The sequence below is a fragment of the Leopardus geoffroyi genome, chromosome C2 (assembly GCF_018350155.1).
Source record: "Leopardus geoffroyi isolate Oge1 chromosome C2, O.geoffroyi_Oge1_pat1.0, whole genome shotgun sequence".
Lineage (NCBI taxonomy): Eukaryota > Metazoa > Chordata > Mammalia > Carnivora > Felidae > Leopardus > Leopardus geoffroyi.
The window spans coordinates 107,621,523-107,647,195 of NC_059333.1; the positions used below are offsets into that span (position 1 = coordinate 107,621,523).

The 25,673-nt window shown below is 40.8% G+C and overlaps 2 protein-coding genes across 11 annotated transcripts in view; one reads left to right on the top strand and one right to left on the bottom strand.

Annotated features, from left to right (window-relative positions):
* VEPH1 (ventricular zone expressed PH domain containing 1) overlaps window positions 1-25,673 on the top strand; it is a 254,768-nt gene that overhangs the window by 47,354 nt on the left and 181,741 nt on the right. For all 10 annotated transcript variants that reach the window (XR_006718589.1, XR_006718588.1, XM_045503154.1 and 7 more), the window contains one exon: window positions 15,864-16,030. Coding sequence is in view for 8 of the 10 variants with exons in the window: in XM_045503154.1 (XP_045359110.1) it covers window positions 15,864-16,030 (167 nt within the window). In the remaining 2 variants the exon portion in view is untranslated. The remainder of the gene's footprint in view (window positions 1-15,863; window positions 16,031-25,673) is intronic.
* PTX3 (pentraxin 3) lies at window positions 1,820-8,598 on the bottom strand. Its single transcript, XM_045503160.1, has 3 exons — window positions 8,116-8,598; window positions 7,262-7,663; window positions 1,820-3,038 (listed from the first exon to the last, which is right to left on the bottom strand). The coding sequence occupies exons 1-3, from the start codon at window positions 8,243-8,245 to the stop codon at window positions 2,425-2,427; spliced, it is 1,146 nt and encodes a 381-aa protein (XP_045359116.1). The 5' UTR covers window positions 8,246-8,598; the 3' UTR covers window positions 1,820-2,424.

Sequence of the window (25,673 nt, forward strand, 5' to 3'; positions counted from 1 at the left end):
AAAAAACAGTCAAATAGCCAACTTCCTGAGAATTTATAAAATGTATTTTCTAAGTATAGTCTATGAGTGCTTTGAGGGAATAAAGTGTGTGTGGTCTTTTCAATTAAAACAAAAATTGTTCTACTGGATCAGATTAGGTTGGTCAAACAATAGTGGGTTTAAAATGCCAGAAGTGTAGTTTTCTCTCCTACAAAAGAAGTGCAGGGATAGGCAGCCCAGGACTGACAAGGCAGCTTCACAACATGTGAGACCCAAATTGCCCCGAATTTCACAGTCTAAGATGGTTGCTGAAACTCCTGCCATCATTCCCATATTCCAATCAGGAGGAAGAGGAAGGGAAAGAGATTTACATTCAATATTTCAACATCAGCCAGAACTTAGTCACCTGGCCACACCTAGCTGCAATTGATGCTGGAAAATACAGTCTTACTATGAGTGGGCATACTCACTATTTAAACCAGAATGTTGTTACTTTAGAACAGAGGGAAAAAAATAAGTATTAGGGAACAATCAGAAATCCCTTGAACCACTTATCTGGATTTACTGCCGTAGCAGATGAGATTTCTACTTTTGTAACCCAAGAATTCCTTATTTTTCTTCTGTTTGCTTCTTCTTTACCCTCAATGTGTGATCCCCATAAAAAAATTAAAAATGCCCTTATGCTTAACTCTGTCAGAATACGAGTTTGCATGTATTTTGGGCAGATCTAATTCTTGCACCTGGGATGTGGAAATTGAAGGCATGCCTAATTCTCTGCTTGTGGTTGGATCTAGTGTTTTTTTTTCTTCCAGTTAAGTTTCCAAGTCATATAGATAATGGCTAAACAAGGACTTAACGTATGGCCAGTGTGCCTACAACCTTGAATCATGTAACCTCCAAGGTTCTGAGACTGGCCTTTGACCTCAACTGTGAACACCCTTTTTGGAGATCCATCAGCCTGATTTTGTGGGTCTCACAAGTGGAATGAAACTATATTGATACCACAAACATCCTCAAGCATACCTAGATTCATGGCATTTTATTGATAAAGGCAATGAGAGACCAATTCCCTTCTTTTACTGAGAAAACCCAGAAGAGTTAAGTGACTTGTCTAAGGACACTCAACTAGTTAGTTATAAAATGTGGTTTGATAACTACTCCTGGCCCTATTCTCCAAACCTCCCAAACCATGAAGACCTGTGGTTGCTCAGGCCCTGTCTTTAGGTGGACGTATCATCACTGTGGCCCTACCACATTTGCTACTGACATTCAGAAACAGCTTTGCTGTAGTCTTCTATTAGCCCTGCATAACCTCGACAGGAGGAGAACATCAGTGTAGGAGAGAGTTACCTCACCTTCTGCAGGGTGAAGAGGTTTGATTGTCCTCTCCTTCATGCATGAGTATGAGAATGGGGTACGCTTTCAGGGTAGGAGTCATCATTTCCTTTCCAGATTCTTAGATCTCCCCAGTAACAGTCCTCATCACATACATTTGGGGAACTATGCTAATTTATGTTTGTTGCTGTGTTACACAGGACAGAAAGTTGTATATGGTCATAGATTTGCCAAATTGGAAGGGACTTAGAGATCATTTTTCCTCAATTCCTTGATTTCTCAGTGGAGAAAACTAAAACCCAGAGAGATGAATTGACTTAGCCAAGATCAGATGTTTTGCTTATGATTTATAGGGAGCCAAAGCTTAAAGCAACTCTATAGTTTATTTCTAACAATATTAGCTATTACCATTCACACAGTAGATTAGTATCTGAAAACTGTTTCCTACTTTGAGTTTGGATTTGCTCCAAAACATCTTTTAAATTTATAGTTAGATGATACGGGATAGTTTTATAAAATATTTTATTTACAGTACAGCTTTACAAAAATAGTCTTAATAAAATTAATACAAAACCATTTTACAATATAACTTATATAACTATCTTCTCAAAAAAGTGACATTTGGTTATAACACATAAACTACATTTGCATTTGTTAAGTCACATTGTAGTATAAATATGTTTTATCATTTTTTAATAAGGTACATACCAATAACAATGAACAATGGACAGCAATATGTTATTTTTCTTCCAATGTAAAAGTCCTCTCTGGCCAAAACAAAATTAACCAAAGGAAAGTAAAACAATTGTCCTTCTGTTCAACAATACAGTCCGTTTTAATTATTTGAGAGTTTATCTGACAAAGACATGGCATTAATCTGAAAGCACCTGGCATAAAGTCTAGTAACAATATCCCCAAAAGCATTCTCCAATGTCTTGTCTTCAACTGTTTATTCAGTATTTTGCCAAGATGAATAAAAATTGATCTCAACTCTCCCCTTCATTAATCTCAAGTGTGCTTAATATGCACTGAGGTTTTTAGACCTTCCCAACTGGCATATGTTGAAAACGTGAGTTTCTTTCTTTGGCTTCAAGTAGAGTTTCACAACACTTATGAAACATACTGAGCTCCTCCATGTGGCTGAATTTCTGTGACTCCCCACCCAACAACATTTCCCCGGATGTGACAAGAATCTTCTCCTGCGGTCTCTCTTATCTCTTCATTGCTGAGAACACGATCCCAGATATTAAAGCCTGTGAGTCTTCCAGAAAAGGCTAGTGTTTCATCAAAGCCACCACCTACACAGCAGCCGTTCTTTTCTTGGCCAATCTGCAGGATCCCTCCCTCAGGAACAATATGACCTATGGCCATCTCAGCAGTGGCAGCCACCAGTTCACCGTTTACCCACAAGGACATGCGCCCCTTCTCTGAATTCCAGGTACTGCACAGATGGGTCCACTTTCCCAGGGAAATCACAGTATTAGCAATCAGTTTGTTCTCCTCTCCACCCACCACAAACACTATGGACTGATAGCCAAGGTACAGCTGGATCTCATATGGATTTCTCTTTGTGCCATACGAAAACAGGATGGTTTTGTTTAATACATCTGTGGCTTTGACCCAAATGCAGGCACTAAAAGACTCAAGCTTCATTGGTGTCGCTGGATGCACGCTTCCAAAAATCTTCTTGGAACGCATTGGGAATAAAAGTGCTGTTTCACAACCTAGAATGGCAAGAAAGTAAGAAGGATAGGAGAGAAAATATAAATTCACTCAGAAACGATTCCAGCATTTGGGTCTTTTAGCACAGGCATTTTAATGACTACCACTGAAAATTATATGCAGTATAACACCATGACTTGAGGAGCTTCAAGAGTGATTTCTTGGTAGAGCAAAGAAAACAGGAATAAGGAAAGTCAATTGTGAGGCTTGCTCAGTGAGGCATCTAAGTGGACAAGATGACATGCAGGGAAGCCAAACTGTCCCAACTCAGAAAATAATGGAAACCATATTTTAATAACTAGTTCCCCCTTACAATTAGCTTATTTCCTTTTACTGCTTTTTTTTTATTTTTTTATTTTTTTATTTTTATTTTTCAACGTTTATTTATTTTTGGGACAGAGAGAGACAGAGCATGAACGGGGGAGGGGCAGAGAGAGAGGGAGACACAGAATCGGAAACAGGCTCCAGGCTCTGAGCCATCAGCCCAGAGCCTGACGCGGGGCTCGAACTCACGGACCGCGAGATCGTGACCTGGCTGAAGTCGGACGCTTAACCGACTGAGCCACCCAGGCACCCCTACTGCTTTTTTTTTAAATAAAAATGTTGAGTCACTATGCTTTAACTTCAAACAATGACACTGTATTTTCAAAAAACCTAGAGCCAAACTTGTTTCCCTCTTCTTGACTTCACCAAGCTTTTAGAATAAAAACAAAAACAAAAAACCTATGAAATTCAATGGACCTGGCTCACCCTATTTACTCATGGTCAACATGTATTTTTATTTTATGTGTTAATGTTTTATTTATTTATTTTGAGAGAGAGACAGCCAGCAAGTGAGCACCAGCACAGAAGAGGAGCAGAGGAAGAGGGAAAGAATCCCAAGCAGGCTCAGTGCTGTCAGTGCAGAGCCTGACTCAGGGCTCGATCTAATGAACTGTGAGATTGTGACCCGAGCAGAAACCAAGAGTTGGTGCTCAGTCAGCTGAGTCACCCAGATGCCCCAAGTCAACATGCATTTTTAAGTGAAAATCTAGGACAGTCATATTGTTGCTGAATACATTTCATATACCTCATGTTCCAGATAGTTGTAAACTTTGCAAAGTTTGTAGAAAGCTACCTTTGAAAGTCAGCAATAGATGATAATGATGACTAACTCTAATTGGGTAATCTCTGTGTACCAAATACTGTTCTAATCCCTCCATATCATTTTCATCTTAATATTCCCATATTAAGGGATAGTCTTAATATTCCCATTCTACAAAGGAGAAAAGTAAGGCATAGAGCACTAAGTAACCTGGTCATCAGAGGCCACGCCCTAACTAGCACACTGCATTGCTTCTTAATGGTAGAAGAACCCCTAGATTTGACTAGGGGGACTGGAACTCAGTTTGTTTTACTATTAGCAAGCATGCAGTTTTTGATGAGCCCCATATCTCTCTAGGCTTTTATAGGTTAAAAGCCTCTTCCAGTCTCCTCCTAATATTCTGCAAGTCTGTAAGCAACAAATATATAGTACTCGGGAAGAACTGTGTAGCCCAAGGATATGCTTAGAAACTCTTATTTTGTCCACAGGCTTATAAATACTGTTTAAGCAACAATAGCCTTTAAGGAAGAGTGAACTCTTTCAAGGGGCCTACTGGAGAACATATTTCTGCTCAAGAGCACTTAGAAGGAGACTTTGTGACATGGGAGTTGGGAGCTCAGTAAACTCCCACCTCAGTTCATCTCCAGGTCACATGTCTGGTCAGGAAGCTAGAGATGCTGAAGTGAAGATCTTCTAGGTGTCTCTGGGAAACATGCTAAAACCTTTCACGGGTGAGCTCTACTTTGTGATAACTTCATAGGTGTATGAGAGACCAGAAAAAAGAACTTTTTTTTAATGTAAATGAGGCCGAAGTATTCGCTTTATGACAAACTGAAGATTTACCATAAAATAGCTTTGATAAGCAAACTTCCAGAGCATTTAGAGACTAACTGGTGAATGTGCAGAACTTGCAGGCACCAAACGCCCATGAAAAGTGTGCTGAACTAAGTTCAATGACTGCAAGTGATTGAGGGCTAGGCTCTGTCCTAAAAAGTTAAACAGATGTGGACCTAGAAATAATCAAAGAAATACTGAGATTCAGAAAATTGTATGAAAGTAACAACAACACTAAAGCACAAGTTGGCCCTGTTACATTTTGCTGTTAACTTTTTCAGTGAGTAATTTGAATTTTTGAAGATTTTTGAAATTCTTAATGAGGCATTCTTTTTTCAAATGAAATCGGTAGATGCATTTTTTTTATCTAGTTGTGTTAATTAAATCACACAAAGATAATGGAATAAAAGATGCATAACCATTTGAGATCTTCTCTGTAATGTCCCAGTAAAGTACTGTTCAAGAAGGGGCCTATTGCAGTCTAATTAACTGATTTCCTGTTTAAATAAACCCAGGCAGTCAGGATTGCATTCCAAAGCATTCCTTGATTGCCTCTCTGAGACCCAGCTTCCCCTGCAGGGTGCACTGGCCATAGGAGTTCATGGAGTGGAACTTGTTGTTCACAGGATTTTTGTGGATTTTTTGGTGGGGACCAGTCACTGAGGCTCTTGCTATCTCTTTAAAATGCCAGAGACTCTCATGAAATGGCTTTCAACTAATAGGTTTTTCTGATTATGTTATCAAAGACCGAACAAAATTAAAACCAGGTTCTTAGGAGGCCGACAACAGAATAATTAGGAATCCCTTAGGAACCAAGCTGGCAGGAAACCAAGGGAAGAGAAACCAAACCATGTGGAAAAAGTACTATTGGATATAAGAAATTAACTATTTTAGAATTCAGAAATACATTCCTCTCTGCTCTAACTAGCATACAGAGGTGAGAGTGAAAATTCGCGTTAATCAGGTACATTAAATGTACAATGATTTTACATGGTTTGCCAAAGACAAGAGATTTCATCCATTAAGACAGCCACCAGATTATAATTTGTCTCTTTGCCACTTACATTGAGGATCTATTGTATATTTCATTTTATGCTTTTTCAGTCTCTGAAACCACACGTAATACATTCAAGAAAATATGCTCAGTACTGCCAAACAGTCCTCAGCTATTTAGTAACGACTGATACTCTGGTATGGTTTCTGTAATTTTAAATGAAACATGCTCTCACACATGCTTATGATTCTTCCTCCTACCTCAACAGATGAGTTGCTTTATTGTAACTATAAAGAGGAATGGCATTGTTTGTGATTGTTTTCCCTTCATGAGATTCTCAGGAACAGCGTAAATGATATTTTCTTACCCAAGTCGCTGATTTTCTAATATAACCCACAAATGATTTTTGCCCTGCTATCTCCAAAAAAGTTTGACTTGTAAAGGAGTGTTACTTGGCTCCAAATAAATCTCATTTCTTTTAGCCATCTTCCCAATGTATTTTTCAGGCCTACATGTGTTTGGAGATTCATGTAGTATCACATGGGACTTCCAACAAGTTGCATCTGGTTCGAACCGCCTGTCTCTCTCTCTCTCTCTCTCTCCCTCTCTCTCCTTTGGCTCTCACCCCTTAAATCACTGGGGAAGAGGGTTACCAATTGGCTCCTACCTCAGACCATTCTACCTTGGATCCCGCCCCCGCAAGTTTATCCCAAGCCTCCTCTCTCACAGGCTAATTCCCCAGGCCCCGGGGGCTGGGGGACCCCTCAGGAATTTTACTAATCTTTCAGGAGATCAGGTTCAGTCTCAAGTCTCTTGCTCAGAATCAGCGGGGAGGAGGGGCCGGCCCAGGGATTGGAACGTGTCCCTAAAAATTAGGCTGGGCCCTGAAATAGCGCGGGGGAACCGGAGCCCTTTCCCCCCTAAAGAGAGACAGGCTAAAATTAGAAGAAGTGGAAATCCCTAACGGAGGGAAGCCGGACAGCTAGAGAGGTCACGGTTATAACCGGCCAATGGAGCTCCTGCACCTCCTGGTCGGATCGGGTGTCAGGGGCCCTTGACGTCTATTTCAAGACTGTGATGGTTACGTGCACAGGTCTCCTCTGGGCTCCCCGCGGCCGGAGAATACTTTTTAAAGTCAGTTTTCGGGCCTTGTATGGCGTATGTGATCCGTGTGAGCGTGCATAGAGAACTAGAGCTGCGTGTGTCCCCACTGAAGCTGGCCCTAGGGGGCTGCCACTGGGCTTCCCGCCACGCGCGTTCCGAGGACAAAGCGGCGGGGGAGGGGAGGGGGCCGCTCCGCTCCGCGTCCTTACCTGCCGGCAGCCAGCGTCCGGCCGCCCAGCCCTGCACCGCGCGGAGGTCGGCTCGCGTCCGCCGCAGCTCCTCGAGCACCGCGCCCAGGGCGCGCCCCGCCTCCTCCGGGCGCGGCGTCTCTGCGCTCTCCAGGCGCGCAAGCCTGCGGCCCGCGTCGCGGCTCGCCTGCAGCAGCTCGTCCAGAGCCCGGGCCAGCCGGGCCTCCGCGGGGGCCGGCGGCGCGCACGGCCTCGCCAGGCTGCCCGCCAGGCGGCCCAGCTCCGCCCGCAGCCTCTGCAGCTCGCCCCGGAGGACGTCGTCGGTGGCCTGCAGCAGCATGCCCTCCCTCATCTGCGAGTCCTCCAGCATGATGAAGAGCTTGTCCCACTCGGTGTGCTCCCGACGGCAGTCACACGGCGTGGCTAGAGCGCGGGACACAAGCGTTACCGGCCCGCCCAGGCCTTCCCAGGGCGTGCCTTGTAGAAAGCCGACCTCCCTCGGTGGTCCCAAGTTACTGCCCGTCCCCAGCACCCCCTCCCCTTTAAGGACACCTCCGGAAAACAGCGCGTGACTCTCGACAATGACAGAAACCATTCACGGAGGTACATATTAAGTGGAACGCTGTGAAATTGCCGTTCATGAGGCTCAAAACAGGCAAATATCGGCGATTTCATGCGGTCCAAGCCATTATGTGTCTGTGACAGAACTTTTTGAAACCTCCCCCTTTCCTAAAGTGCTTCTTTTCTTTTGCAAAACAAACCATAGTTTTTTTTAAAGCTCATTTCGTTGGCTACGAAGTATATGTATAATATTTAGACCCACAGGGATGGATATGTAGTTAGGGTTAGCAGAGAAACAGTTAAAATGAACTTACGGTCCTCAGTGGGATGGAGTCCATTGTCTATTTCGTTGTCCAAATTCACATACATGAGCTCATAATCATCCGAGGTCTCGGCAGACACCGCACACCAGAGAGCACAAAACAGAATCGCAGGGAGATGCATTGCTGGAGAGAGACAAAGTTCTTTCTTTTGCCGCTTCCCACAGCTGGCCTGAGGGGACGAGGCAAGCTCTCGAGTGAGCAGTGTTTGAGCAGCGGAGAGGGAGAGTGAGAGGCAGGAGCAGAGAGCCCTTAATAAATGCTGGGGAAAGCCTGAATGGAGATGAATGAGTAATGCCGGTGGCACCGCGGTAACGGGAGTTCCCCAGAATTTGGAGGGGAGGGGGCTGGGTGGGAGGGCGAGGGAAATGTGGACGTTGCACAATAATAGACCGCAAAGGTTTACACTGCAGTCAGATTAATTGGAGGAGGGTCAGAGGGGAAAGAGGTGGGGAAACTGGGCTAAGACTGTCCCCGTGAGGATTAGCTGTTGTAACTTGAATTGGTAACACTGAGGGATGAAAGGCAGGGGAGGGGAGGGGAGGTAGGGGGGGAAGTAAGTCAGCAGGCATAGAGGCATGAAAGCAAGATCATCATTCCAGCATTTCGTGTGGCGCTTTTACAGTTTCACAGCCCTTTATGTATAGAAAACTTTCCCACTTATCCTTTGTACACAGTTTTATAGGTCTGAGTTGTGAAAATTACTCTGTGATTCTGAGATAAACCAACTTGGTAAGGGTTTTGATGGCCCTAGAAGCCAAGTCCATTCTGAGTTATTCCATCTTTAAGCCTTCTGGAGTTGCAACTCTGCTTTTATAAACATACTTATAAAATGACAAACAACAAAGCAAAAGCGATAAATCTGAATTAAGAAAGAGCTGGGGGGAGAGGAACTAGATGATTTTAGGAATGTTTCTTTTCATAAACCAATATTATGCGGAAATGATACGATTTCACTAGGTTTAGAGTCAAAGTTCATGTTTTTAAAGTAAATTTAGGGATTCCTGCTTCTGTGGAAATAATGAAGGTCTATATAAGCTGAAAACTAGTGTACGAAACGCCTAGAAATACATTTACATTATAATAACATTAAATGTACAAATGGACTACCAATAAAGTTAGGGAAATATCCAGGGGCCAAAGGTAAAGGGGGGAACCACAACCAAATGCGTAAGCCCAAGAGCTGATGCTAAGCCCCCGCCCCCCTGGAGGGAGGTAAAGGGAGGGAAGGGTTATCAGTTCTGCAGCAACCAAGTATTAATTAATGACCATGTGGGAGCAAAGCTTAGGCCGGAGTGGAGAGTTAGGAGTGAGACCCTCACCTAAAGCCAGACCCTCAGAGAGTTGTATATTGGATTTCAGTGGATATAGCCCCATTCTCTGTCCTACACCAAGTAAGTGAGAAGTAGGCATGTCTCTCTTTAACTGAACTTTGCAGAGTCCCTAAAAGTCTGTGACTGTGGGTCTGCCCTCACACATGTGCAAGATTCAGTGTGTACTATCTGCCACAGTAAAAACAAGTTCACAATAAAAATATTTAAACATAGGAGGAAACAATCCGCAACAAATCAGAATCAGCAGAAACAGAAAAAAGGATTAAACACCCCTCTCCCAAAAACTTCATTGATTTAAAATATCACCTAGGAACTAGAAAATAGGTGTGTTTAAAGTTATTTTAGATCCTTGGGGCACCTGGGTGGCTCAGTCGGGTAAGCTTCTGCCTTTGACTCAGGTCATGATCATGCGGTTCATGGGTCTGAGCCCTGCATTGGACTCTGCTGACAGCTCAAAGCCTGGAACATGCTTCAGATTCTGTTTCTCTCTCTCTCTCTGCCCCTCCCCTGCTCATGCTCTGTCTCTCTCTGTCTCTCAACAATAAGTAAATGTTAAAAAAAAAATTGAAATTATTTTAGATCCACAAGGAGTTGGAAACATGAACAAAGAAAAGACATTGTCAAAAGAAAAAGACTAGGCAGATTTTTTTTTAAGGACCATAAGTAATTTCTAGAAATAAAAAAAAATTAATTGAAAATTTAAAAACCTCAAGGAATGGGTTAAATGACTAATAGGCAAAGCTGAAGAGAATATTAAAGAATTGGAAGAAAAATCTAAGAAAATCATCCAAAATATACTCTTTAAGTTCAATAAAGTATTCTAAGGTCATTTCATTGTTCAGGAAGATGATAGAGAAATTAATTTTGTTTTGTTAGGTCCAGAATGTATCTTTTAAAGACAGCCATGAGAACCAAAAGGAAATAGAATTTTCAAATAGAAGGAATAGAAAGAATTGAACAAAACTTGTTCAATAGAAAGCAGTAAAGAATGGAAAAAGGCATAGACAAAGCAAGATGAATAACAAAACACAACACAGTATTGTAAAAATAAATCCAAGTGTACCAATAATCATCATAAATATTAATAAAACAAACTTTCCAATTAAGAGACATAAGTTGTCAAGTAAGAATATTTTTAAAATCCTCAGCTATGTGTCATCTACAAGAACCACACATAAAACATAAGAACCTAGAAATGTTCAAAGTAAAAATTTTACAAGGCCAAGGGGAGAATGTATGAAACAGGTACAATTCAAAAAAGCTAGAATAGTTATATTAATATCAATCAAAAATAGACTTTAAGGGAAAGAGAATAAAGTATGATAAACACTTTACCAGGAAGATATCTCAGAATTATTTAGTAACATAGTTTCAAAAAATATATGCTGAAGACTGACAAAATAATGAGAAACTGAAAAATCTATAATTATAGAGATTTTAATAGAAGTCTTTCATAACTATGTCCACTTCTGTGATAACTGATCAAATTACAAAAACGCTGCTAAAGGATAAAGAAACCTAAACTATATAAAGTTCTATATAAAATGAAATATATAGAACATTGCTCAGAAAGTTTGCTAAGCAAGTTCTACCAAACATTCAAGGAACACATAATCCTCATCTTACACAAACTGCTTCTGAGAATAGAGTGTGCAGGAATGCGCTACATTCTTTCTATAACTTTCTATAACTTTAGTAACTAGGATACTAAAAAGAGACAAGGACGGTACAAGAAAGGAAGGCCAGTCTTATTCAAGAACATAAATGCAAAAGCTCTAAATAAAATATTAGCCAAACATACTCAACAATATAAGCATAAAAATACATTATAACCAAGTTGAGTTTATTCCAAGACTGCAAGACTCATGTAAATATTAGAATTATCTATTAATTTATTACATTAACAATTTAAACGAGAAATCATGTAATCGTGTCAACAGATGCAGAAAAACGTTTAATAAAATTCAACAGTAATTTATATACAAACTAGAAAACAGAAACTTAAACTGATAAAACAGAAATGCCAAAATTGATAGAAACATATACATACATAATAATGAATCCTTAGAAACATAATTTTTAAAAACAGGAATAACAAAAGGATATCCGTAGACACTGGTTCTACTCATAGAGCATTAAAGGTCTCAGCCAGTAAAAGTAGGACAAAAAAAAGAAACATAAGATATAAAAACAGAGAAAAGAGACAAAGCCATCATCAATTATTATGAGTTGATTACCTATAAACAGCAAATCTAAGAGACTCTGAAGACAGATTATTAAGAGAAGTGAGCAAGCTTTGCTGGCTGAAAGAACACACAAAAATCAGTGTTTTCTTAATACCAGCAGACAATTGATAGAACGTTTTTTAAAGCTTCCATTTATTTACAATAGCAACAACAAAAATGAGATACCTGGAACCAATTTAATAAAAGATACATACAACACAACTAATATCACAAAACTTCATTGAAGACATTTTTTTAAACCCTACATGGATGGAAGGCCATGTTCTTGAATGGGAAGACTTGCTTTCACAAAGATGTCAATTATCCCAAATTAGTCCGTACATTCAGTGTGGGGGAAAAAAATGCCAATCTAGTTTTTTGAGGAAGTTGACAAACTAATGGTAAAATTTATATAAAGGAGCCAAGAGGAATTTGAAGTAGAAGATGAAGAAATTTGTCCTATGAGATATAATGATTTATTATAAACATTTTGTAATTAAGAAAAAGTATAATTGGTGACGCTATGATAAATATCCAGAAACAGACCCAGATATATGAGAAACCTTCTGCATGAAAAAGGTATTAAAAATCAGAAGGGAAACAACTGACAACTTGATAAATGGAGCTAGGGCAATTGTTTATATACACACAAAAAATCTCTTCCTCATGTACAAAAGTAAGTCCCAGCTGGATTAAAGACAAATATGAGAAAATCATAATGCTTTTAGGAGAAAATTTTTATGAACCTAGGGTACAGAAAGATATCTCAATAACAAAAAAAAATACAAACTATGAAGAAATTTTAAAAATCAACTACATTAACATTGCAACTTTAAAAGCAATCAACAAAAAACTAGTATACAGAATAAATAAATGCCTTCTACAAATCAAGAGGAAAATATAAACATCCCAAGTGAAAATAGGCAAAGGATATGAATGGTCAAATCACAAGAGGGGAAATGACCTGTGAGCCTATTAAAAGGGTACTTAGTCACACAAGCAGTTAAGAAAATGAAAATGAAAACAAGCACACACACAAAAAAATGAGGTACCATCTCACACTCCATCAGACTGGCAAAAACCGATGTCTGTCAAGACCAAATGTTGGCAAAGATATGGAGCAACAGAAACACTCATGCCGCTGGTGGGTGTGTGAATTGTTATAGTCATGATGGTAGGCAGGATAGTGCCCCCCAAGTGTTCATGTCTTAATCCCCACAGCTTGTGGACAGGTTATGTTTCACTGCATTGAAAATGGAACTAAGGTTGCTACATAAAATAGGGAGATAATCCTAGATTATACACATGGGCCAGTGTAGTCATAAGGATTCTTAAAAGTGGAAGAGAGAGGCAGAAGGGAGAATCAGAGAAAGAGATTGATGATGATAGCAGCAGAGTCAGAGGACTTGCTCTGTTGCTGACTTTGAAGATGGAGGAAGGGAACTCTAAGGAATGCTGACGGTTTCCAGAAACTAAAGAAGCCGAGGAAATAAATTCTCTTCTACCACCACCAAGAAGGAACCTGACCCTTCCAATGCCTGGATTTTAGCTCAGTGAGACTCATGTCAGACTTTTGAACTATAGAAATATAAAATAATAAATTTGTGTTGTTTTGGCCCACTAAGCTTTTGGCAATTTCTCATGACAGCAATAGAAAACTAATACAACCACATTGCAAAGAAATTTTGAAACATCTAGAAGCTTAACTCCAGGGACAAAACCACTGCTTTGCCACTTAATTATGGGGTATAGGGGACATCAGCATCACCTGAGAGCTCGTTAGAAATTCAGATTCTCAAGCCCAAACCCTTAACCTGCGGAATCAGTACCTATGGTTTAACAAGATACTCGGGTGATTTCTAAGCACATTAAGCTCAGAAGCAGTACCCTAGCGAAGATCTCCCATTTATACACAAATAAATAGGTATAAAAACTGCCACATTATTGGTAAAAGCTAATCATCATAATCATCATAATCAAAATAATCATAGTAATGTCTCTCAACCATAGAGTGTATGAATAAATTGTTGCCTATATATACAATAGAATACCATACAGCTGTGGGAGAGCTCCTTGGAGCAAAACTTCAACACAATGTTGAATGTACAAAAAGTTAGCTATTACAAAGAGATTTATACAGTGTGAATTTTACTGATATAAAGTTTTAAAGCATGAAAAACAACACTGTAAAATTCTCGTTGGTGCATATACGCATACAACGAAAGTGTAGAAACATTCCTGAAGATGATAAATACCAACTTTAGGATGGTGGTTGCCTCTGGAGAGAAAAAGAGAGGAGTGTGACAGGAAGCAATTCTGGCACGAGGTTGTTTTGAAAAGATGGTTGGTGTGCACACCCTTGTTCTTTATATTATTGCCTACATTTATCTAATGGCTTCAAACATTCCATGATTTAAAAATATATTAGTTTATAAATGGGATAGATAGCATTTCTATATCTATATCAGTTTCTAACTCAAAAAAAAAGTTTTAAAAAAAATTTATTAATATGTATTTGTTTTGGGGAGAGTGCAAGTAGGGGAGGGGCAGAGAGAGAGGGACAGAGGATCCAAAGTGGGCTCTTCCCTGGCAGCCTGACAACAGTGAGCCCTATGTGGGGCTCGAACTCATAAACAGAGATCATGACTTGAGTTGAAGTTGGACGCTCAACCGACTGATCCACCCAGGTGCCCCTCAAAAAAGTTTTTATGCATTTATTTTTTTGCATCATTTGATAGAAATTCAAGTCAGCTGACAATGACTAATCTGGAGTTTTCCCCTTCAGGGGTCTCAGGACGTTTAGGGAGTGAGTATTGTACCAAAAAGCCTTACACTAGTTTCCTCTCTTCAATTCCAACGACAGTCCTATTTATCACAAACTTTTTTAGAGATTGATCAGGATGTCTCCATAACTAAGTTCTATGATCAAATGTACCCTGTACATTACATTTAAAATTCCTGATCCTTTAAAGAAAACTCTTGGTCAAAATAGAAAACAAACAAAATAAAGCAATGTTTTGGGACGGACACAACATTTCTTTAAAAGAAAACTCTGAGTATATTTCCAATACCTTGTACTCTGTGAACTCTTGTACTGTCCAAAATCTGCTGGAGACCAATTCTATGAACCGCATGTGAGAAAAACAATTCTCATTCTTTATCATCTCCCATAATCATTCAGTTTGATCCAGAATCACCCTTCTATTAAATTTAGTCACTGATATTCTGAAAATGATGACTTTCTTTCCTTAATTCTCACATCTAAATGTCCTTTACATATAGACATGTCCCCGCCATTTAAGAAAGGTCTACATATGTGTAATCACTTCTGTTTATTTGATTCCTTCTGTGTATTTCTTCTATATACAAAGCCAAATTTAAAGTAAATAGACACAAGAAAAATTTTGTTCAAGAAATCCCTAGAAACCAATTCTCCTGAGACATGTAAGTACTTAAGAGGATTCTGAGGGGAAAAAAAATCCATACCATAAAGTGATAAGCAGATGTTTCCCATATGTTGTTTGCAGATAAGTCTCTGTAGCTTATGCAGTATCTTTTCTTGAGATTTTGCCATTTTAAATCCAGTTGTCCCTACATGTCTTTGAGGTAAATCATGTGTGACAAACAAAGCTGAATCTAAACTTCCCTTGAAATAGTGCAGAAATTGGGGATTTAAATTTGCATTGCTACTTTCCTAACTATTCATAAAAATAGAGCATAGTTTCCATATGTCAGTTGTCTAAATCATGCCTCCGTATCTCTCAGGAAGGTGAATACATTCCTCTGTGCTCTTTTTTTGGTTCAGTTTCATTTAGTCTCATGCTTATGGCACTGCTTAGTTTTCATTTAAACAGCATCCAAATGTTGTGTCTCATCAGGAATTCTTTATCAGAACTGTTTCCTTCTTAAGGGTGTGGTCCAGTTACTGTCAAATTTTCCTCTTTCCCCATGGTGCATTACTCAGGAAAATTTTTCATTAGATAATAAATAAATAAAATATTCCCTTTTATGGAATCAGTTTAAGCCATGCTCTAGTGATTTTTCAGGATAAGATACTGTGTTATTTTTAGCAGAAGACTTGGCCATTTAATGAATAAGTGCAAAGTTTACTGAATTGACACTAATGGTGTTTCTACTGATTGGGAGCTAATAGTCATCATTCTTGGTATTGTTCTTTCAACAGGTAATGCCATGTTGTTGAGGGTGTTACCTGCTGTGTATGAAAAGCAGCCTCAGCCAATTAACAGACACCTGACAGAACTCCTGGCCTTGATGTCTCAGCTGGAACAACCAGAACAGTACCATCTTCTACGGCTTTTACATGTAGCTGCAAAGAGAAAGCAACCAGAGGTAAAAAGTACACCATATACATGATGGTCCACATAACCATGCATGTTTCTGGGTTTGTGAGCAGGATGTGTGCTTCAGGCTTCCTCCCTCATGTGTCTAAACACACCTATCCTTCGATGAAAGCACTCATTCACTTTTTCTATAACTGTGAAAGTGAGGAGGTAGGTGATAGCAGAGGTTGAGTACTGTTATGGGTCCCCAGAGAAACAGAACCCTTAGGATACATATATCATGAACAATTGGAATTGGCTTATGCAATTATGAGGCTGAGAAGTCCAGAAGTCCCACAAATGCCCCTTACAAAGTGCCATTTGTAAGCTGAGGACCCAGGAAAACAAGTGGTGTAGTTCCAGCCTGAGTCCAAAAGCCTGAGAACCAGGAGAACCAACAGCTTAAGTTTTGGTCCAAATCTGAAAACTTTAGAACCCGATGGCTGATGGTGTAAGTTACAGTTCAAGAGCAGGAGAGGACCAACGTCACTGTTCAACCAGTCACATTCAGGCCCTCAGCAGTTTAGATGAGGCCCACCCACATTGGGAAGGGCAATCTGCTTTACTCATTCTACCAATTTAAATGCCAGACTGATCGGGAAATACTCTCGCAAACATACCTAGAGTAATGTTCAGGCAAATATGTGGGCACTGGATGACCCAGTGAAATTGACACATAAAATTAACTTTAACCGGTATAGTACTAAAAACAGAAGAAAGAACAAACAAATCTACAGCCATTGCAGAACAACCTTAATTGAAGTTTGGTGTGGCCATGCAGTCCCAGGAATCTATGCTTTCTCAGATAGGGCCAAAGGAATGACCTGCACATGGGGAAATCAGTCTACAGTGAGAGGAAAGTCTCATTTTCTAGAGGGCAAGTTAGTTGTTTTTTTGGAATCAAATAAAATATTAAAATAATTAGGATAATTGTGATTATCAGTAACAGAACACCCAATCCATGCTGGCTTAAATAATGAAAGGAATTTATTAGCTAATGTGATGGGGGAAAAAAACCCTTAAGATGAGATTTGATCCAGCAGCTCAAATGATATGAAGACAACAATTTTCCTATCCTCTATTTCTCAGATTTGATTTCTGGTTTTGGCTTCTATTTTCTGCAGGCTTTGACCTGTGGACTTCAGACAGGTACAAGGGGCTCTCTAGGCACTGGCTTCTTCTACCCCCTCCACCACCAACAACAACATCCAAACCAAAGTCCTGATAGTCTCTGTTTAGGACACACACTCTACCCCTGACGCTTCTGCTACCCCTCAAGGGTACTCAGATAGAGACTAGAGGCTGCCAGGAAGAGGAAAGTAGAAATGGATTACGGAGGGTACCAGAACATGTGTACGAGTAAGATTAAAGGTCAACTCCAGGTCATATCACTTATGGCTGTATCCTGCTTCGTTTCTTGATAATGTCAATACCCGCCACTTGAAAAATCAGTGAACGTTAGGTGAATACTGGACCATTTGAAGTCAACATTCAAATTATTCAAGACAAGACAGGCAAAGTGGTCATATGCGTTATTAACTATAATAGGCTGCAAATGCCTTGTGGTAAGGAACTCTTTCTTCTTTTCTCCTGTATCCCAGACCTTGGCATAGTGTCTGATAGCACTCAATAAACATTCATAAAACCAACAGAATAAAACAGAGTGGTAAGTGTTCTGCAAATGGTATGAACAGAAGGGGTGGCAATGAATTCTGCCTTAGGTGGAAGAAATAGGTGACATGAAGATTCATAACTGGAGTGGCATCAAGGCCAGACCTTGGAGAATGGGAGGTTTTGTTTCAAGTGGAGCAGAGGGGCAAAGGATCTTGAGGAAGTAGAGATGGGGCTGGGAGTCTTGGACACTAGAGAGCAGACTTGAACCCTACTCATGGAAATTTCGATTCAGTAGGTCTGAGTACCCAGATCCTGCCTTTTACAAGTTCCCAGGTGATGCTTCTCCTGCTGCTCCAGGGACCACACTTTGAGTAGCTAGACTAGAGGTTGGGCAGAAGACTGGGAACATCCATGTCACCAGGTGTACATTTTTGCTTTTGCCCTTAGAACAATATATATCATTATTTTTGCATGTCTGTCTTTCCCAGTGCACTCTAAACTCCTTGAGGGGCCTGTGTCTGCATATTTATATATACTCCCTAGCGTAGTGCCGGACACATAGTAGGATTTCAATAAAATGTTAAATTCAGAAATGAATAAATGACCAAAAGAGACCAAAGAGATTGGAGAACGTGAAGAATCAGGGAGAAGTTGTGTTGTGGTCTCCAAAGGGTGTAAAGTGACTCAACAGGATCAAGATCCAGAGAAGTAAATGAGTCTGGAGATTGGAAATGTCCTTAGATTTGGCAACTGGGACTCCCCAGGACACTGTCTTTGTGGGTGGGGTGAGAAGTGGCGGTCATCGTCATGGACTGTGTGTGGAGAGAAGGTTAGGAACTGACTGCATGAGTGTACAAGTTTAAAGAAAATAAGGAGAACTAAAGAACAATCCAATAACAACGAAGAGATTGAAGATGTGGAACAAAACACTAGCTAGAATCAGATGCTTGAGGAAGTTAGGGAATGAATTCCAGAGCACAAGTGGAGGAATCGGTTTAGGAAAGGATTAAGGACAGAAAGTTTGAGCAAAACTGTAGTTGAGTTTGGGCAAGGAATAGAGTTGAAAGATCACTGGATCACCTAAACGGAGGCTTGGAGTGAGGGACAGAGAAGGGCTGAGGTATTTGTTTCCCATTACCACAAACGCAGTGGTTTAAAACAGCACAAATTTATTATCTTACTGCTCTTGAGATCAGAAGTCCAAAATGGTTCAGCAGGGCTGTATTCCTTCTTGAGACTCTAGAGGAGAATGTTTCCTTGCCTTTTCAGCTTCTGGAGGCTGCTTGCATTCCTCAGCTCATGGCCTACATCCCTCTCCCCTCTTATTTTCTCATCACACCTCCTCCAACTCTGAGTCTCCTAGCCTCCATCTTCTAAGGGTCCTTGTAATTACATTGGTGCCACCCAGAAGATCCAGGATTATCTCTCCATCTCAAGACCTTTAACTTAACTATACCTACAGAGTCCTCTTTGCCACATAAGGCTACATTATCACAGGTTCTGGGGATTAGGGTGTGCACATCTTTGTGGAGTCATTATTTTGCCTACCACAGATAGAGCCTGGAGACCAGATGATAGGGAAATTGGGGGGGGGGGGGGCGGGGAGTGTGATTAAAAGGCCAGACTTGGTTTCATAAAAGAGGCAGCTGGCATACCATTTTATCTGCAGCCTGCAAGCAAGAGCAAAACACAGTTTTTGGAAAAGAAGTTTCAATAAAAATTCAAGGGGGATCTGGGGAGAATAACTTAGTTCAATTTATTTCCCATGGGCTAAAGGCTGGACATGAAAGTAAATTAAACCAGGGGAGGGCTCACTTACAAGAAGGGGGAGGGAAAAGTCTTAGGATCTCCCTACCTAAAAAGGTGGGGTCGAAGAGTGAGGATGGCCCCAAATGTGACATTCAAAGAGGTCCCGTCAGACATCTGGTGGCCTCTGATGACCTGAAGACTCAGGAAAGGACTTAGGAGGCCATTTATAAGGCCCCTGACATCTGCCCATTCTCATAGGGTCTCTTTAACTCCCAACACCTTGAGCAATTATACAGTCCTAAGCACCCACAGATGGGCACTCTCAAAGCACTGAGGTTTTACAAATGTTCTTCACCTGGAATGTCCTTCCCTCACCACTACCACTCTTTCTGGGATGACCATTCCTGGACTTTAGACAGATACTTAGACGTCAGTTTCTTACCAATAATCTTATCTGACTCCTTCCTTCACCCCCATCTCTGGCTAGCAAATTTCACATTGTAATGACTCTGCTTCTAGTGGTCTCTCTCTCTCTCTTTGGACCAACTTGGTTCTGATGCAAATGCTGGAGACATGAAGACCACCTTGTTCACTACTGTGTCCCTGATGCCCTGCATAGTCCCTGGCATACAGAATTCATTCCATGAATATTTCTTAACACAGATGAGTTAATATTAGTGCCTAAATTTACAGAGGACTTTATCATTCACAAAGGGCTTTTTCTTCTTAAATCTTTTTTAAAATTTTGTAATGCTTATTTATTTTTGAAAGAGGGAGAGAGACAGAACATGAGTGGGGTGAGGGGCAGAAGGAGAGGGAGACACAGAGTTCAAAGTAGGTTCCAGGCTCTGAGCTGTCAGCACAGAGCGCAATGCAGGGCTCGAACTCATGAACCGCGAGATCATGATGTGGACACTTAACTGACTGAGCTACCCAGGCGCCCCAAAGGCTTCTTTTTTTAAGATCTAATTCTATCAATTTACTCCTACCAACAACTCTAATGTGTGTTATTTTCCCCTCTGTTTTACACCAGTCAAAATGGTTGTTCTGGGAGGCTAATTTGCCCCCATCACACAGGTAGTAAGAGGTTAAGTGACTGGTCCAGTCCAGGACTCTTACCCCCTAACCCCCTTCTCTCTCCTCAGCTTGGGGAAAAAAACCAAGTAGCCTCCTCTTGAGAGGAGTACAGGCATACCTCATTTTATTGTGCTTCATCATATTGTTGCACTTTGCAGATACTATATTTTTTACAAATTGAAGGTTTGTGGCAACCCTGTGTCAAGCAAGTCTATTGGCACCATTCTTTTCCAACAGCATTTGTTTACTTTGTGTCTCTGCATCACATTTTCATAATTCTTGCAATAATTCAAACATTTTCCTTATTATTATATTTGTGATGGTGATCTGTGATCAGTGATCTTTGGTGATATTATTGTAATTGTCTTGGGGTGTCCCAAACCACACCTGTATGAGATGGTGAGCTTAATGGATAAATGTGTGTGTTTTGACTACCCCACCAACTGTCCATCCCCCATCTGTCTCCCTCTCCTAGGGCCCCCCTATTCCCTGAGACACAACACTATTGAAATTAGGCCAGTTAAGAACCCTACAAAACCTCTAAGTGTTCAAGTGAATGGAGGAGTAGCAGCTCTCTCACTTCCAATAAAAAACTAGACATGAGTAAGCTTAGTGAGGAAGGCACATCAAAAACCGAGACAGGTCAAAAGGGAGGCCTCTCGCACCAAATACCATTCTCTTAGCTAAGTGCAAATGCAAAGGAAGAGTTCTTGAAGAAAACTCAAAGTGCTACTCCACTGAATACATGAGTGATAAGGAAGCAAAACAGCCTTATTATTGATGTGGAGATAGTTTGGCTGGTCTGGATAGAAGATCAACTGCGCCGCATCATTTCCTTAAGCCAAAGCCTAATCCAGAACAAGGCCCTAACTCTCTTCAATGCAGGTGAGGAAGCTGCAGAAGAAAAGTTTAAAGGTTGCAGAGGCCAGTTTGTGAGATTGAAGGAAAGAAACCGTCTCCATAACATAAAAGTGCAAAGTGAAGCAGCAAGCGCTGATGTAGAAGGGTAGCAAGTTATGCAGAAGATCTAGCTAAGATAAGTAATGAAGGTGGCAACACTAAACAGCAGATTTTCAGTGTTGATAAAACAGCTTTCTATTAGGAGAAGATGCTGTCTAGGACTCTCACTGCTAGAGAGGAGATATCAATGCCTGGTTTCAAAGCTTCAAAGAACAGACTTCTCTTTTATCTTTTTATTTTTTTTTAAATGTTTATTTGTTATTGAGAGACAGAGAGAGACAGAGCATGAGCAGGGGAGGAGCAGAGAGGGAAGACACAGAATCCGAAGCAGGCTCCAGGCTCTGAGCTGTCAGCACAGAGCCCGACGTGAGGCTCAAACTCACAAACCACGAGATCATGAGTTGAGCCGAAGTCGGTCACTCAACCGACTGAGCCACTCAGGTGCCCACAGACTTCTCTTTTGTTAGAGGCTAATGTAGCTGATGACTTTAAGTTGAAACCGGTGCTTACTGACCATTTTGAAAATCCTAGGCTCTTAAGAATTAAACTAAATCTACTCCCAGATTTGGAACAACAAGTCCTGGTTGACAGCACATCTGTTTACAACATAGTTGACTAAATATTTAAAGCCCACTGTTGAGACTTAGAGCTCAGAGAGAGAGAGAGAAAGAGACAGAGAGAGAGAGAGAGAGAGAGAGAGAGAGAAAGATTCTCTTCAAAATGACTGCTCATTGACAATGCACTCTATCACCCAAGAGCTCTGATGGAGATATACAATGAAATTAAAGTTTTCATGCCTGCTAACTAACACAACAACCATTCTGCAGCCTATGGATCAGCCTATGGAGTGATTTGAACTCTCAAGTATTATTTAAGAAATATATTCCATAAGGCTGTAGCTCACATAGATAGTGATTCCTCTGATGTATCTAGGCAAAGTAAACTGAAACCCCCCTGGAAAGAAGTTATCATTCTAGATGTTAGTAAGAACATGCATGGTTCATGGGAAGAGGTAAAAATATCAACATGAACAGGAGTTTGGAAGAAGGTGATTTCAACTTTCATAGATGACTTTGAGGGGTTCAAGACTTCAGTGGAGGAAGTAATTGCAGATATGGTAGAAATAGTATAAGAACTAGGGGCGCCTGGGTGGCGCAGTCGGTTAAGCGTCCGACTTCAGCCAGGTCGCGATCTCGCGGTCCGTGAGTTCGAGCCCCGCGTCGGGCTCTGTGCTGATGGCTCAGAGCCTGGAGCCTGTTTCCGATTCTGTGTCTCCCTCTCTCTCTGCCCCTCCCCCGTTCATGCTCTGTCTCTCTCTGTCCCAAAAATAAATAAACGTTGAAAAAAAAAAAAAATTTAAAAAAAAAAAAAAAAAAAAAAAAAAGAAATAGTATAAGAACTAGAATTAAAAGTGGAGCCTGAAGATGGGACTGAATCGCTACAATTTCATGATAAAACTTGAAGAGATGAAGTTTTGCTTCTTTTGGATGAGCAAAGAAAGTGGTTTTTTTGAGCTGGAATCTACTCCTGGTGAAGATGCTGTGAAGATTGTTGAAACGACAACAAAAGATTTAGAATGTTACGTAAACTTAGCTGATAAAGCAGCATCAGGGTTTGAGAGGACTTATTCCAATTTTGAAAACAGTTCCACCGTGGGTAAAATGGTACAGGGAAATCATTTGTGAAAGGAAGAGTCAACTGATGTGGCAAACTTCACTGCTGTCTCATTTTAAGAAATTGCAACAGACACCCCAACCTTCAGCAACCACCACCCTGATCAGTCAGTAGCCATCAATATAAAGACAAGACCCTCTACCAGCAAAAAGCTTACAACTCATTAAAAGCTCAGATGATTTTAACAATAATGTATTTTTAATTAAAGCGTATATATTTTTAGACATAATACTATTGCCCACTTAATAGACTAGAGCATAAAAATAACTTTTATATGCATTGGGGAACTAAAAAAAAATCATTTGAGTCTCTTTATTGTGACATTCGCTTTATTGTGGTGGTCTGGAATATCTCCAAAGTATTACTGTAGTGTTCTCAGCTGGTTACAGGAGGCAGAGGAGAGTAAACAAGGACACTAATAGTGGTTGAACTAATGCCAGGTACCAGACACTGTGTAGGTGTTTTACAACATTATCTCACTTATTCCCCATAACAACCTTTCCTTTGGTAAACAGAAAAGTCAAAGTCTGGAAGGGTTAAGAACTGTGGTGGTACAAAGGAGTGATAGTGAGGTGGCTTTTCACACCCTGCTCATCTGTAGCAGCCCCTCCAATTTTCAAATAGGCAATGTCCATGTCTTCCACTGGCCATTACGGTCACAATGCCTCCCATATGACGGCCATTTACAGAAAAACTGGGGCTGTCACTGGTTAGGTAACTTTTCTAAAGCCATAGAGATAAGCCTGAGGTACATCATAAACCCAATCTAATTCCAGCCATTGAGATCTTTTGACCTCAACACCCTGAAAACTTGAGGCTATAAGGCATGGCTTGTGAAGCAGATGGGGGGGTGAGAGGGCTCAGTAGACAAAGGCGGTCAGAAAGGTGAGCTCTATGGCAGAAGTAGGAGACCTGAACTGAATGAGGAGAGAGTGAAAGCAGAGTCCTGTAGGTGTTGTGCATGCTAAGTGTGGATCCCAGGATGAAGCCGCAAGGGTTTAGGAAACAGGCACAGTGATGTGAATGGACCTCACCTGTGCCAGGGCCCTAATGGGTGAGAAGTTGTAGCGGGGGAAGGACCCAACCTCTGTTTCCCAGCAGCACTGCCCTTCATGTTAAAGTGGGCCTCCACCTGCCTCCTGTGGCTCGTCATGGGGCTCTTCATGGCTAACACTTGGTTACTGAGGTGTGCAGACAGTGAGCCAGAGACATGCTGGATTCACCTCCTCTCTCTCATGTTCCTTAATTAGTGCACAAAAAGGAAGGGAGACATATATGGAGAAAGGGAGAGAGGAAATTGAAAACAATGGCAACAATCAGAAATGCAGACTGAGACTTCCAATTTAAGTCTAGTTATTATAACTTCATTGCAGATGAAGCAAGAAGCTAAATAAGAAGGGTTTTGACCCTGTGGAACTGGGATTAAAGTGAAGTTTTCCTTTCTGCATAAAAGCTATGCCAATGCTCTGTAAATAGGAGGTAAACTGAGCAGGTTCTCCAGCGAAGACAAGGTTGAGATCGCAAAGGTGGCAGAGCTTCAACATCCATATATCTGTGAGCTTCACGCGTGGCTGGCCAGGCAGGTTGGTCCCCTTCCTCCATCACTGCTCTCTGGGTATCCCTCTTTCAGAAAACCATCCTTCTCAGTTAAAGGGAGGCAGTTCCTGGCTAGTGATTCATGGCTGGAACCTCCAGAGAATCCTCAGGGTTCATTTATAGGAAAAGGCTGGGTGGTCAATTTTCCAAGTGGCCTTTTGGGGCTAAGTTTGTATTCTTGGCTGCTATAAACCATGCTGTAACCTAGCCAACAAAAGGAACAGCATTTAGTAACACATAAGAGCCCATCTGTTATTATCCCCAGGACTTGGGCTTCTAGCCCCAACCGTACAGAGATGAGTGGCAGAAAATAGCAACTTCAGCCCTCCGTTGATTAATGTCCAAACCCAGAGGAACTGCTTTTGTGGTCTGGTCCCTAGAGCAGAGAGTCATTTTCTTGGATTTTCAAGCTTACAGCATTCCTCTTCACATACCTAATCCTGAGGCACCTAACACAGCATCATCATGCTGACAATACTCAGAGGTCACTTTTGGTATTTATTTAAAATAAGCCATTTGCAGAACATTAAGAAGATGGAGTGATGGAATATATAGACTGTTCTACAACAGTCTTTGGAGCAGAACCATAATTTTCAGTATATATATTTTGTCACTATGGTGGGAGTAATTAGTAAATGAAAAGAGTGGCAGTTATTTTATAGGGTTTCGAAGAGTAATAGAAATTGTTAATGCTGGCCAAATCAATTAGAAGAGAAAATTGAGCCCAAGGAAAATTTAAGAGGGAGTACATGCACACACATGTACACATATGTGCACATACACAGTAGCTCTACCCTTTATTATATACATAAGAATTTAAATGTCATTTGCTGCTAATTAAGTTGCTATGTATTATGGTGCTATGTTTTCAGATGGCCCTACCCTCATGGCCCCATGGCCTGGGCTGATGAGATATGTCCACAAAACTTCAGTTCAGTGGCAAGATGCTAAAACTGTCAGCAGACTGCTCTGAGAGCACAAAA

Bases quoted from the DNA above. Each gene is read 5' to 3' on its own strand.
- PTX3 (XM_045503160.1), bottom strand. From the start codon at position 8,245: ATGCATCTCCCTGCGATTCTGTTTTGTGCTCTCTGGTGTGCGGTGTCT. The intron at 7,664-8,115 runs GTAAGTTCATTT...CCCGCGCTCTAG, and splicing joins ACTCCATCCCACTGAGGACC to CCACGCCGTGTGACTGCCGT. The intron at 3,039-7,261 runs GTAAGGACGCGG...TTGCCATTCTAG, and splicing joins CGGACGCTGGCTGCCGGCAG to GTTGTGAAACAGCACTTTTA.